The sequence below is a fragment of the Chenopodium album genome, chromosome 17 (assembly GCF_948465745.1).
Source record: "Chenopodium album chromosome 17, dcCheAlbu1.1, whole genome shotgun sequence".
Taxonomy (NCBI): domain Eukaryota; kingdom Viridiplantae; phylum Streptophyta; class Magnoliopsida; order Caryophyllales; family Amaranthaceae; genus Chenopodium; species Chenopodium album.
The window spans coordinates 7,485,700-7,498,777 of record NC_137850.1 but is presented as its reverse complement, the minus strand read 5'-3'; the positions used below and the strand labels follow the sequence as shown (position 1 = coordinate 7,498,777).

The 13,078-nt window shown below is 38.9% G+C and overlaps 1 protein-coding gene across 1 annotated transcript; it reads left to right on the top strand.

Annotated features, from left to right (window-relative positions):
- Positions 1 to 4,510: 4,510 nt before the first annotated feature.
- On the top strand, positions 4,511 to 5,357 carry LOC145588607 (uncharacterized). Its single transcript, XM_081645233.1, has 3 exons — positions 4,511 to 4,921; positions 4,999 to 5,142; positions 5,238 to 5,357. The coding sequence occupies exons 1-3, from the start codon at positions 4,511 to 4,513 to the stop codon at positions 5,355 to 5,357; spliced, it is 675 nt and encodes a 224-aa protein (XP_081501359.1).
- The last annotated feature ends 7,721 nt before the right edge of the window (positions 5,358 to 13,078 follow it).

Below are 13,078 nucleotides of genomic sequence, written 5' to 3'. Positions count from 1 at the left end.
AAATAAGTTTCAAAACCAACAAACAAAACCAAATTAAGTCTTACAACTTGGAACCATTAAGGCCCTTATTCAAAACTCAAACCATTAGAGTAATATAAAAGTGAAATTGAGTTTAAATAACTTCAAAAGTAAACAGCAATAAAAATAAGAAAAGCAACCAACACTCCACTCTAGAACCCATCCACCTAGATACGGATGCTGCATGTGTAAGAACCTGTGATTAATCTGCTCCCCAATGTTACAAGTGTATAAATTGGATCGTCACAGGGTCATTGAAAGGCGAAGGCCATGACCAAAGAAAGACACACAAAGCACGCAATCAGCAAAGCTGAGTACATACAAGCTGCGAAACATAATAAGATATCCCTAACATGCTACTAATAATCAATCATCACACGTTATTAAATTGTAGACTCAACACACGACTCAACTATCAGTTTACTAAGACTTCACTATTTAAAAGTAGTTAACTCATCATTTTTGTTCATTGGATTAAGCAATAGACAAGGTTATCCAACCTATGTTCCATTTGGAACATCAACAAAAGAAAAACCCCATGCCTCCTTTCGGAAACATCAATAAAACATCCAACAACCACGGGCGCGACTGCGTGATCGTAGCTAGTATGAGATCTCATCTAACTCCTAGTTTTTGAAAAAATATTTGAAATAAGAGACTCGTAGATCAGACGGCCTCAAGAAAAGTGCACGGCTAATACCCCGTGTAACCCAACCCCTGATTGTCATTACTCCAGATGTGCACAAATCCAGAGTTTTATTGCTCATCCATCTTGCACTTTACGTGATTTACAAGTTTAGACTTGGTGATGACTCATTTGCAAAACAATACAATCAATCCAATATCAAGTCAATCAAGTAAAGCAAACTTCCAATTTCAATTCTTGATTTATTAGTGACAATCAACATTTATTATTTATTCCTTTAACTACCTCGGTGTATAAACACCTTGAGTGCATAAAGCACCCCACAACCTTAACCTCGTCATATAAGACTTAAATTTCCTCCTTTACTCATTCTATCTCCATGATCATGAACGAGTAATAAATGAATCATTTCACCAATCACATACGTTTGCCTCTAAGCGCACCTTGCATAATTAGAGTATAACATTACTTATAATATAGAATAGTGCACAACATACGAAAATCACAATGTATAACCAAACAATTTAGCCCAGTCTTCTCTATACATGATACTAAGTTCTCGATCCGTCCTTAAACATGCACCTAAAAGCAAGATTTCGTAACTCGTACGTACCTTGAGTAAACGAATTGGTATGCCATTTTACTCACTAGAAATCACCTTCTATAAACTCCTCTCCTAAACCAAACAACGAGAATTAAATTAATACCCAAGCAAATAAATTTACAGCAATACTAAACTACTTTAAAACCTCTTAAACCATCAAAATAAAGCTTTTAAATTGTTCCCATTAGTCAACAATAATAATATAACATCCCAACTATAAGTTTATATGTTAAAACTATGAAAATATAGTGTATAACATGAAATTCCAGCAGCTTTAAAGTAAGTAAATAAATCTGAAATTTTAGTTTAACTATATAAAATAACCCCATAAGCTTAATTACTTGAAATTATTATTATATAGCAAGTTAGTGTGTTAAAAACCCGAAAATATACCAATTCAATGCAATTAGAAGCTTCAAAATAAAAGTATACAAATCTGAAAATTTATTCTTGAGGTTGTAATTTAAAGTTCAAAGCTTTTTAATCATAAAATGCCCACAATAATTATTTTATAGGCTTAGAAGCATAAAAACATGAAATTAACATAACTTGCTCATAAAAATCAAAACTTTACTAATCTAAAAATTTATACATAGTCAAAATAATTACACTTTGATGTAATTTAAATATAGTATAATTAGATAAATTGATTAGCACGTTTTCAAGCCCTAAAACATGAAAAATCAATGTTTAAACCCTAAATTTTATACATACACAAATCTGAAAATTTATATAGTAAATTAAACATGTCAAAACTCATAAATTTATAATTTTTTATAATCTAAGTATATTATCAAACCATAATAATAATAATTTAGAATCAAAATTTAATTAAATATTGGAGCTTTGAAAAATTTAATAAGATAAAAAAGCAATAAAAAAAATAAAGGAAGAGAGGAAGGAGAGGGGCGAACGACAGCAGCAGTAGGGCGGCGGTACAGGCGGCGGTGGTGCAGGGCGTCGGGCAGCAGCTCGGCTCCAAGGCTTGGGGTTAACGAGGAGTCTAATTACTTAATTATATTAAGAAAAGAATTCCGTACAAAAGCGCGTTTTGACTTTTAATCAGCGCCAGACGACATGCTCTGTCGCCAGACGACAGACTTTGTCGCACAGCGACAGAATCAATTTTATTCCGATTCAAACTCTATCTCTTTTCTATTGATTTCCAGACTATTTTCTCTATAAATAGAGGTCATATTTCCCTTTTTTAAAATCATCAACAAGCTTGATCCACAACCGTCAATTCTCTCCCTTCTCTCTTTTTAAGCAATAGCTTATTCTTTCTCTCTCTTGCTTTCTAAACTAGCTTTTTCACAAACACAGTACCGCACTCATTAGTTCTAGTCACACTTAGCCAAGTTCGAAGTTGCCTTCGCCCCAGACGTGAAAGGTTGATACTTTCTGAGGGTTTGGACCCCAAATCCAATTTCTAAACTTTTTACTTCTTTGATTTAATTCTTTGATTTAATATTTTATTGAAGTTTACTAACATGTGTATTTTATTATTAGAAAGAGGTACGAGGCATCAAAGTAAGTAATTAGCTTACTTCTTATTCTTGTAGAAAACATGCTTATATTTTATTAATTCCTAGTATCATGTTAGGATGTTTTTATGGCTTTGTAGTATCATGTTTAGGGTGCTTCCTATTCTTTCTAATATCATGTTAGGGATAAAGCTTTGATCTTTAATGTTTAGTGACATGCTAGGATTTGTTGTTAATCTTGTTAGTATCATGCCTAGGATCTTGCTAATATTATTAAGCTTTATTATGATTGGGAATGTTATGATCGTTATAATCATATTTATTATTATCATGTTGCTTGATATATATTGTTGTTATTGCTTGATCACGCCTTTTCTGCAGGTTTAAAGGAAATTTGTATTTGAAATCACGCTTAATAAAATAATTAATAATTTGGTTTAGGCTAATATGATTTTAATTCAAGTGATCGCCAATAATAGATTTATTTGTGCATTAATATTCAACCAACATAGATTAAACAGATTTAGGGTTAACCTAATGATTGTATGTTAGTCAGAAAGCACACATGAATATGAGAAGAATAAAGTAGAGGCCTATTTTATAGGGTGGGTTCAATCTCTTTTAGGTTGGATTTGTACCCTCATCCTCGAATATCCAGTCATGGTTCCAGACCACTATGGAGTTAGCGATCTCATGGATCGTGAAGGGGTGTAACCTTCACCCCGTGAACGGTTTACAAGTTCCTAAAACTTGTTGGCGACTCTTTTGCTCTAACTTCTTTCCCTTTGGACGCCACCATGCTTAAGTGTATGATCACAGTGGGGTTCAATTTTGGGTTGCTTGAAATATTCCCTACACTAGGTCATCAGGTAACAGAGTTTGGCTGGGTGGGGAAAAAGACAATGAAGTTGATGGGGAGGTAGAAGATTTGTTTCAGGATGGGGATGAATTGAGAGAACAGTGGGAGGAGAAAGATGATTTTAACTATGAACTTGATGTCCTTCCATACTTAGATGACTTTGATTTTGATGACAAGGAGGAAGAAGATTTGTTTGCTGATAGTTTAGGGGATAACATTTTAGACACTGTAGTGAGAAACATTGGAGGAGTTACTTTCCCTTGTAGAGAAGTCAAGGAAGTCCCTAGTAGAGTCACCAGGTCTCAAGTTACGCTTCAAGTTGACTTGGCAGAAGAGTCAAACTTAGGTGATGAGATTGATTATGACTCTGAAGAGCCAGGAAGCATAGATGGGTCAGATGAGGAGGCAGAAAGGACACAAGCATTTAACCTAGATGTTGATTTTGAGAAGCCGATCAAGCTCACACCCAGCTTAAGGTTTCCCTCGGTGAAGATGTTTAGAAAGGCACTGAAATAACATGCAATAGAGAACAAGTATGACTACTTTATGCTGCATAATGGGAATAAGAAGATGACTGCCTATTGCAAAGACAGATGTGCTTGCCCATGGGACCCAAAAAGGTCTAAGAGAAACTGTTCTTGTAAAGAGCCTTTGTGCCAATTTAAGATTATTGCAAGAAAACTGAAGCTGGAAGACACATTCTTCATTAGGGCAATGAAGTTGAAGCATACTTGTAGGGTAGCAGAAAGGAACAGAAAAGTGACTTCAGAGTACTTGGCAGAGAAGTACTTGGAAGATTGGAGGTCTGATCCAGATTGGCACTTGACCAAAGGGTATTGAGAGATACAGGTGTGTATTGTGGGTTTTACAAGTTGTGGTTAGCAAGAGCAAGAGCAAACATGATGTTGTATGGGGATGGGTCAGAGCAATACAAAAGGGTGTGGGATTATGCTTATGCTGTGAAGAAGTACAATGAGGGCAACAGTGCATTTTGCATGTGTGAGAACATAGAGAGACCCCTCCCCCCCATTTTCCAAAGGATGTATATATCACTTAAGCCAGTGATGGATGGCTTCAAGGCAGGGTGTAGGCCTCTTATTGGCTTAGATGGTTGCCACTTAACAGGTCAATACCTAGGGATCTATCTTGTGGAAGTGGCAAGTGATGGAAATAACAACATTTATCCCCTAGCTTGGGGTGTGGTTGAAATAGAAAAAACAGACACTTGGACATGGTTTTTGGACCTGTTAGCTTCAGCATTAGGAACAGTTGATGGACATGGATACACTTTCATATCAGATAGACAAAAAGTAAGTATGATCTCTGTAACGTCTGTGTTTTGATTATAGCAATGGGACATATAACTAACTGTGTGAATTGTTTGCAGGGACTGTTAGAAGCCTTTCAAAATGTTGTACTCAAGGCTGGAATCAGATTCTGTTGGAGGCACATATGGTCAAACTTCAAGCTGAAGTGGAATGGTTTGGCTTATAAAGACTTGTTATGGGCAACAGCTAAGGCTACAGCTGTGGTATGCACCTTATTCACCTAAATATATGCTAAATGCCATTGTTTGTTGTTGTGATTAGCTTAGATTTAGATGTTTGCTTTATTTTGATTGTGCAGTTAGAATTCAATGAGCATATGCAAACACTGAAAACAATGAATGAGAAAGCATATGATTACATGGCTATTATCCCCTCCCATTGCTGGAGTAGGCATGCTTTTGATTCCACTCCTAAATAAAAAATGTTGTTAAATAACATGTGTGAGAGCTTTAACAATGTGTTGAAACAAGCAAGAGACAAACCAATTCTAACACACATGGAATGGATGAGAAGATATGTTATGCAAATAAATTGTCAGAAAAGGGAGGGAGCTTAAAAAATGCAAGGGAGGTTCATGCCTTATGTAGTTAAGAAATAATTTGATTGGGCTAAGAGAATTAGGAAGTACAACATACTTGATGAGAACAATGGAGATAGGCATCTAGTTGATTTGAATGCAAGGAAATGCACTTGCTATTCTTGACAGTTGACAAGGATACCATACCATCATGCATATGCTTGCATTTTGACATGAGAGGTGATCCAGAGGATTATGTGGATGCAGCCTACTCAAGGGACAGATATCTGGCTGCTGTAGGGAATATTTCAAGCCATTAACCCCAAGCTTGAACCCCACTGTGATCATACACTTAAGCATGGTGGCGTCCAAAGGGAAGGAAGCTAGAGCAAAAGAGTCGCCAACAAGTTTTAGGAACTTGTAAACCGTTCACAAGGTGAAGATTACACCCCTTAACGATCCATGAGATCGTCAACTCCAAAAGGTCTTGAACCAAATAGGGTTCGGGGATGAAAGTACAAATCCAACCTAAAAGAGATTGAACCTGCCCTAAATAGGCCTCTACTTTATTCTTCTCGTATTCATGTGCGCTTTCTGACTAACATGCAAACATTAGATTAATCCTAAACCTGTTTACCTATGTTGGTTGAATTTAATGCACAAATAAAACTATTATTGGCGATCACTTGAATTATAACCAAATTAACCCTAAACAAGATTATTAATTATCTTATTAAGCGTGATTACAAGTACAAATTCCCTTTAAACATGCATAAAAGGCGTGATCAAGCAATAACAATAAATAAGCATCAAGCAACATAATAATCATCATAATTATCATCATAACAATCATAAAGCTAAAGCATAATAATAGCAAGATCCTAGGCATGATACTAACAAGATTAATAACAAACCCTAGCATGCCACTAAGCAATTAAAAATCAAAGCTTTAGCCCTAGCATGATACTAAGATGATATTAGAAAAGATTAAAAGGCACCCTAAACATGATACTAGAAAGCAATAATAACATCCTAACATGATACTAGGAATTAAACAAATTTAAACATGCTTTCTGCAAGAATAGAGCAATAAGATTACATACTTTGATGCCTCGTACCTCTTTCTAATAACAAAATACACGCGTTAGTAACTTCAAGGAATATATAAATCAAATAATTAAATTAAATAATTGAAATAGAGATTAAGGACCAAACCCTCAGAAATTATAACATTTCACGTCTAGGGCGAAGGCAACTTCGAACTCAGCTAGGTGTTTCTAGATCTCGCGAATGCGGAATTTTGTTTGTGAAAAGCTAGAGAGATGAGAGCATAGAGAGAATAGATGATTGATTGTAGAGAATTGATGATTGTGAATAAAAACGGAGGTTCAGGACCCTATTTATAAGAAAACAGTCCAGAAATAGGTAGAATTTGATAAGGAATAAAACTCCACTCTGTCGCCGCAAAACCGACCTTGTCGCTTGGCGACAAGCTCTGTTGCGTGGCGACAGGCCTGTCGTTTGGCGACAGCCTGGATTCCTACGCGCTTTCAAACACGGAGTCCACTTATCAATTAAAATTGACTTGTAAAGTCCGTATGAAAATTAAAATCGTATTTTCATAAAATAATATTTTATTCCAAATAAAACTTATCAGAATATAATTATTAATTCTAATCTTATTAGGACTTAAAAGAACCTTCTAGAGAATTCTAGAAGACTATAATTAATTCTAATAACTTTAGGAATAATAATTAACATTGGGCCCTCCCCTAGATCACTAGGCCGCATATAAAGATCAAACCGGGTCCAGTTTAGTATTTTGGCCATAACTTCCTCATTATTCATCGGAATTGGGCTTATAATATATCGTTGGAAATCTCTTTGCAAGACCCATCCAACTACACTATTATTGGACCCTTGTCGTGGACCAAACTAAACTAGATTGGCTGTTTTCATAAAATAGAGTTGTTTTTCGAAAACAGAAAGAGAGAATTTTTAATAAAACTAACCGCAACACTTGACCTTTCACACTTTCACCTTCTTCGATTATCATTTGACGCGAAAGGTATTCATCACCGGGTTTGGTTTTATGGAGACACAAATGGGTGTCTACAGAAGCCCCCACTTTGACTGAGTTTGGAGAAACGCATGTTTCGAAAACGAAAGTCAAAGTAGCGATAGGGACGGAGAATGATTCGGAACGTTCTGCGATCCCAAATCATTCTTGTTACGCCGATACCTACAAACTAGCGTTAGTTAAACAGATAAAAGAGTTAAGAAACGCGTATCTTGCACCGTCGAGCACACGTCTCTGAAGGTAACCGATTTGTTGCATTATTGAAGACCGCTCTGCTTGTAGCTGCCTCCTATTTCATCGAAGATGACTCTGCTTGTAGTCATTCTCAGTTGTTTGTGACATCCTAGGGAACACGATCGAAGATAACTCTACTTGTAGCCATCTTCAGTTGTTTGTGACAACCCTCCACAAGCTAGGGAACGCTGTCGAAGATATCTTCGCCTGAAGTCATCCTCATTTGTTGCGACAATACTCCGAAGAATATCACCGAAGACCAATGCCTGTTGATCCTTTAAAGTTCGCTTGAACTTTGCTTCCGCTATGCCAGTACATCGGCACTTTTGCTTCTTGTGAACCATTATGTCGGTGCCTTTGCTGTTTATGAACCATTATGTCGGTGCCTTTGCTATTTATGAACCATTATGTTGGTGCCTTTGCGATGAGCCTATGTTCAGGCGCTTTAAGCGAAGTGAGACGATCTTTTTACCAGGTCGATCACTTGATTTGATCGTAATCGATCCGATCATTAAATCATGTCAAGTTGCTTAGAGGGGCTAACTGGCGTACCAAGGAACCCAAACCGCTGCACGAGGTTCACATAACCATATTATGGAGCCCTGTACTCTGTCGCCGCTCCAACGCTAGCCGAAACTGCTTGTCGCCAAGCGACAGGCTTTGTCGCCACGCGACAAACTTGTCGTTTGGCGATAGGGTCGAATTTTTTAAATACTCTCCCTTTCTTCTTCATTTTCCGCTGCTGCTGTTCTGTTTTTTCGCATTTGCTTAAAACTTCAACTTTCTCGTTCTCGCTCAATTCTCAACCGAATTCGCTCAAACTTGTTGCAAATCAAAGCTTATTTCATCTATTTTCCCGATCCATGTAAGTTTTATTCAAACTCAACTTGGTTTTTTGCTGAATTATGCATTCTTTGCTCGCGACTTTTCTGAAAATTCGAATACGTTCTTGCTTAATTTGCTTCTTTCGTTGAACTTCATGCCTTGAACTTGCTTGATTATGCTTATGCATTGCCCTGGGAGTGTTTTGAGACTTGTTTGACTCAATTTGGTGAAGAAATGAGTGATTCACCATTGTTGGACCTCTTGAGGCCGTGAAGAACAATGTGATCAGTTCTTTGTGTTTTTACTAGTTCTTCTTGTACAATTTGTCACAATATTCGTCATAGTATTGTAAGAAATTGTTTGGTTGCTCGAAGATGCTAATTATGCTCATATTGAATTTGTGCTCTGTTTTAGTACTACGTACTCCATTTTTTTTTTTTGCGAACATAGTATCATGCGGCTAGGCGAACCTTAGATACTATAGAGCCTTAATCTTTATTATTTGCATAATATAGCATGGTTAGGCAACGCGGCTCTGGTTCTCAGTCGAGGGACACACGCCGGGAGGACGAGCCTGTCGGCGAGGGTAAGGATCCCTCTACTAGACTTGGACCTCTTCCAGAGTGGGATGAGCACACACTTTTCTTTTCTCCTGAGCACCATATTTCTGAGCGGGTGCAACGCGGGCTCATTAGCGGGAGGACTCGCAGTCATGGTTCTGGAAACAACGTCATCGGTACGCTATACAAAGCGTACTTCAGCAGTGACGAGGCGCTGCGACAACTGTGGGAGTCCTGTGGGTTGACTCCCCTCTTTCGGGCTACTCAGGCCATGTACTCCTATTAGGGGTGCTAATCGGGCGAGCCGAGCCCGAACTATGGTCAGCTCGGTTCGTGATCGTTTAAATTTGTTCGAACTCGAACCGAGTTCAAACCTTTAAGAGTCGAGCTTTGACCGAGCTGAGCTTTGACTAAGCGTTGACCGAGCCAAACTCGAACTGTTCACGAACAAACTTGATTTATTCTTATCCCTAGTTTACTTGTCTTCTTTATTGTTTATTATTAATTTTTTTAATTTTACAACAAGTTTATTTTTTTAATAATGAAAACACTAACTTATTATTGTGTAATATCTATTGATAAATATATTTATATTTATATTCATGATTTCTTTATATGAAAAAAAATGATCGAGCTTGTTCACGAACTTTCGAGCCGAACTTGGCATAACTCAGCTTGGCTCGTTAAGGTCTCGAGCCGAGCTCAAACCCGAGTCGAGCCACCACGAATCGAGCTTTGACCGAATCGAGCTCGAATAGTTCACGAATAGCTCAGTCTCATTATCACCCCTAACTCCTATGATGGGAGTAACCTCGTCGTCCAAGCTTTGGTGGAGTTCTTTTGGGACACCACCAACACCTTTCACTTTCCCTAGGGTGAGATGACGGTCACTCCTGCCGACTTCAGTCTCATCATAGGTTTGGAGTTTCGTTCTTCTCCACTGCCATTTGACAGTGATATTACTGTCTACTCACCGAGGGTTTTGGAGTTATTGGGTCCGATTGCTATTCAGGCTCGTGCTGAGGCTCAGCGGGGACAGCTTAGTTCCCGGTGCATCCGCCGTTCCATCTTAGTAGCGGCTTTTGAGGATGATGAGACCACTCGCGAGCAGTGGGTGCCGTCACAGGGCCTTGTCTGGAGAGGTCGCACTTTCCAGTTTCTGGAGGGTCGTAGAGGTATATTTCTATCCTTTTGAAATTAGCTCTAGACTTGCGCAAGCATTTGCCGACTTTCTCTCATCTGTGTAGATTTGGTTCTACGAGTACTTCCCCTCGCTTGCGCTGGTGAGACCTTCACCTCGCAAGCTCCCCGTTGGTGCTGGTTGGGGAGGTCGTACTGGCCAGGTCGAGACTGCACGTATTCGAGATCTGATCCTCTCGGTAGATTCTCGTGAACACTTATTTTTTGATATTACTCTTTTGAGTGCATTTATCTTACATAGCTGTTTTGTAGGAGCTTGATGTGGTATACCGACCATGGGCTAATTTGGCTATACCTGCGCTGGCCGCGCGGTATACTATCAAGCGTCGTTATTTTCAGGGGACGTATGATGCTACAGTGTATCTTGGCGAGAGAATAGCTATTCAGCACTCCTCGGACGTTTTCGTCGTCCCTACTTGCCCGCCTCATCATATGTTTCATGAGGCGTTGATGCGTGACTCTGCGAGTTGGTCGTCTCCTGGCACTCCCTGGCGGTCTCATGTCCATTTGGAGCAGAGTTACGAGGATGACTTGCTGCCTTTGCTAGCGCCAGCCCCTGTTTTGTCTGAGGAGGCAACAGTATGCTTACTTTTTATTTTTCTTTAGGTAGCCCCCAAGTGAACTCTGATCATTTGAATTTTATTTTATCAGGCTAGGCCTAGGGAGTTCGTCCCTCCGAGGATGTCTATCTATTACCAGGGTATATTCGGACCGATCGAGGAGATGATTCCTCCAGCTCCCGAGGATCAACGTTTTGTGGAGCAATCCATTCCTCGTCACCAGACTCGGGTGAGCTTATCTATTTTCTTGCTTTTGTATTTGTTCTGTATTATTCCTGACTTTATTCCTTTGACAGTTTTCTCGCGAGGTGGTGACAGCTATGGCGAGGTGTATAGACGCCTTTCGCAGCCAGCTCGTGAGGTTACGGAACCGAGCTACCTGTCGGCGGAACGACGTTGATGAGGTATCTCTCTTGTCTTTCTTTTATATCACCTTTTATTATATTCTTTACTTGGTATCTGACTTGATTTACCTTTGCAAGGACAGCCTATTCCTTCACCCCGTACTCGGTCGATACCCGAGGCTAGGAGAGAGCCGACTAAATCTAGCTCAAGGCGTCGCCGCAATTCTGATGGCGGCCGAGGTGGCCGATCTGAGGCTGCTCCAACCGAGGACTCGGTTTCTTCGCCTGAGGATGTCTTTGGTGGGCCGACGGGCCAAGGAGGCGTGACATCGGCTCCTTCGATGGGTGGTGGGACGTATGAGGTTTGCTCGTCGTCGCAGCAGCCCTTACAACCTCAGCCGTTGTTGATTGGTGAGCCTGGGTGGACTGGCCTTGAGCTGAGGTTTCCGCCGACTGGTGGATCAGGAGATGGTGAGGGGCATACACCCCGGACTACAACGTTCTTTGATATGATGGGCGTACCTCATCATTTATGGCCTCCGGCACCATAGTTTGTTCATGTGCTTATTTATTTATTTGACTTCATAGGACTTTGTCCGTTGTATTATATGACTCACATATTAGACATATTGTATATACAAACTTTTTATATTAAGCCTATTTTATCTTTGCATTTTATTTTTCATGTGCATGTGAGTGTGTGCAATTGTGACTTAATTTTTGCGCAAAAATTTTCGTCATTTTTATTATCAATGGAGGGTATCCGACTTTCTCCCCCAAAAGAAAAAAATGAAAAATAAAATGATTTCGACTAAAAATAAGCCTAAGCCCAATTTAATCAAAAGAAAAAGGCAATATGGAATGGATTTGTATATAGGGGTATTGAATAACGGGGTGTAATGTGCAAAATCAAAGTCGAATCGAAGTCAGAAAAACGCGGTTTTGCATAACGCGTAATTGTCGCTGGCTCAGACGCAATGTGGCCAAGCGTGTCCTTTTGTCACCACGCGACAAGCTTGTCGTTTGGCGACAACCTTGTTTTTCTAAATCCTTTCAGAATTCGAAATCTGCAAAGAAATTGTTTATAAATAGCCCCCAAATCTGACGATTTCTAAATAATTCCAACAGTTCACTCAAAAATTAATCATGGCTTTAATTAAGAAGAGTTTTTGTGATTTCACTCGTGAGTGGTGTCGGTCTTTAACTGCTAAGGAGAGAAAAGAGCTTGACTTTTTCCATATGGGGGGTATTTATGGCATAAAGGGAGTAGATCTTGATATAGACTTCATCCATACCGCCTTAGAATATTGGGATCCTAATACTCATTGCTTTAGATTAGGCTATGATGAAATTTTCCCTTTACCAGAAGAGTTTGGTGTCATTCTAGGATTTCCTTCATTAAATCTTGTGGTAATGCCTAGGGTGAGCGAGTATTATTACAAAGATTATGAGCGTTTCCTTGACCTTAGGGGTAAAGATCTAAAAAACATAGTGCATGGTAATAATGTTGATTTAAAAGAATTTGCACGTTTTTATTTTGATAGACCACGCTCTGAATCTTTTCATGTTTATAGGAGAAGAGCTTTCCTCTTTTGCATGCTTAGCCAATATTTTCTTACTAATGGTAAAAATAATGATGGTCAGGCAATTATAATATATGTGCTAGAACAAATTGAATCTGAGAGAAATCTAATGCCATTAATCGTTGGAGAGACTATGCTTAGTCTTGATGAATTGAAAAAGAATCCAGAAGCACCTCTTCGAGGCTCTCCAATTTTATTAAAGGTAGAAAAATAATAGTCTTAATTACAGAAATTAA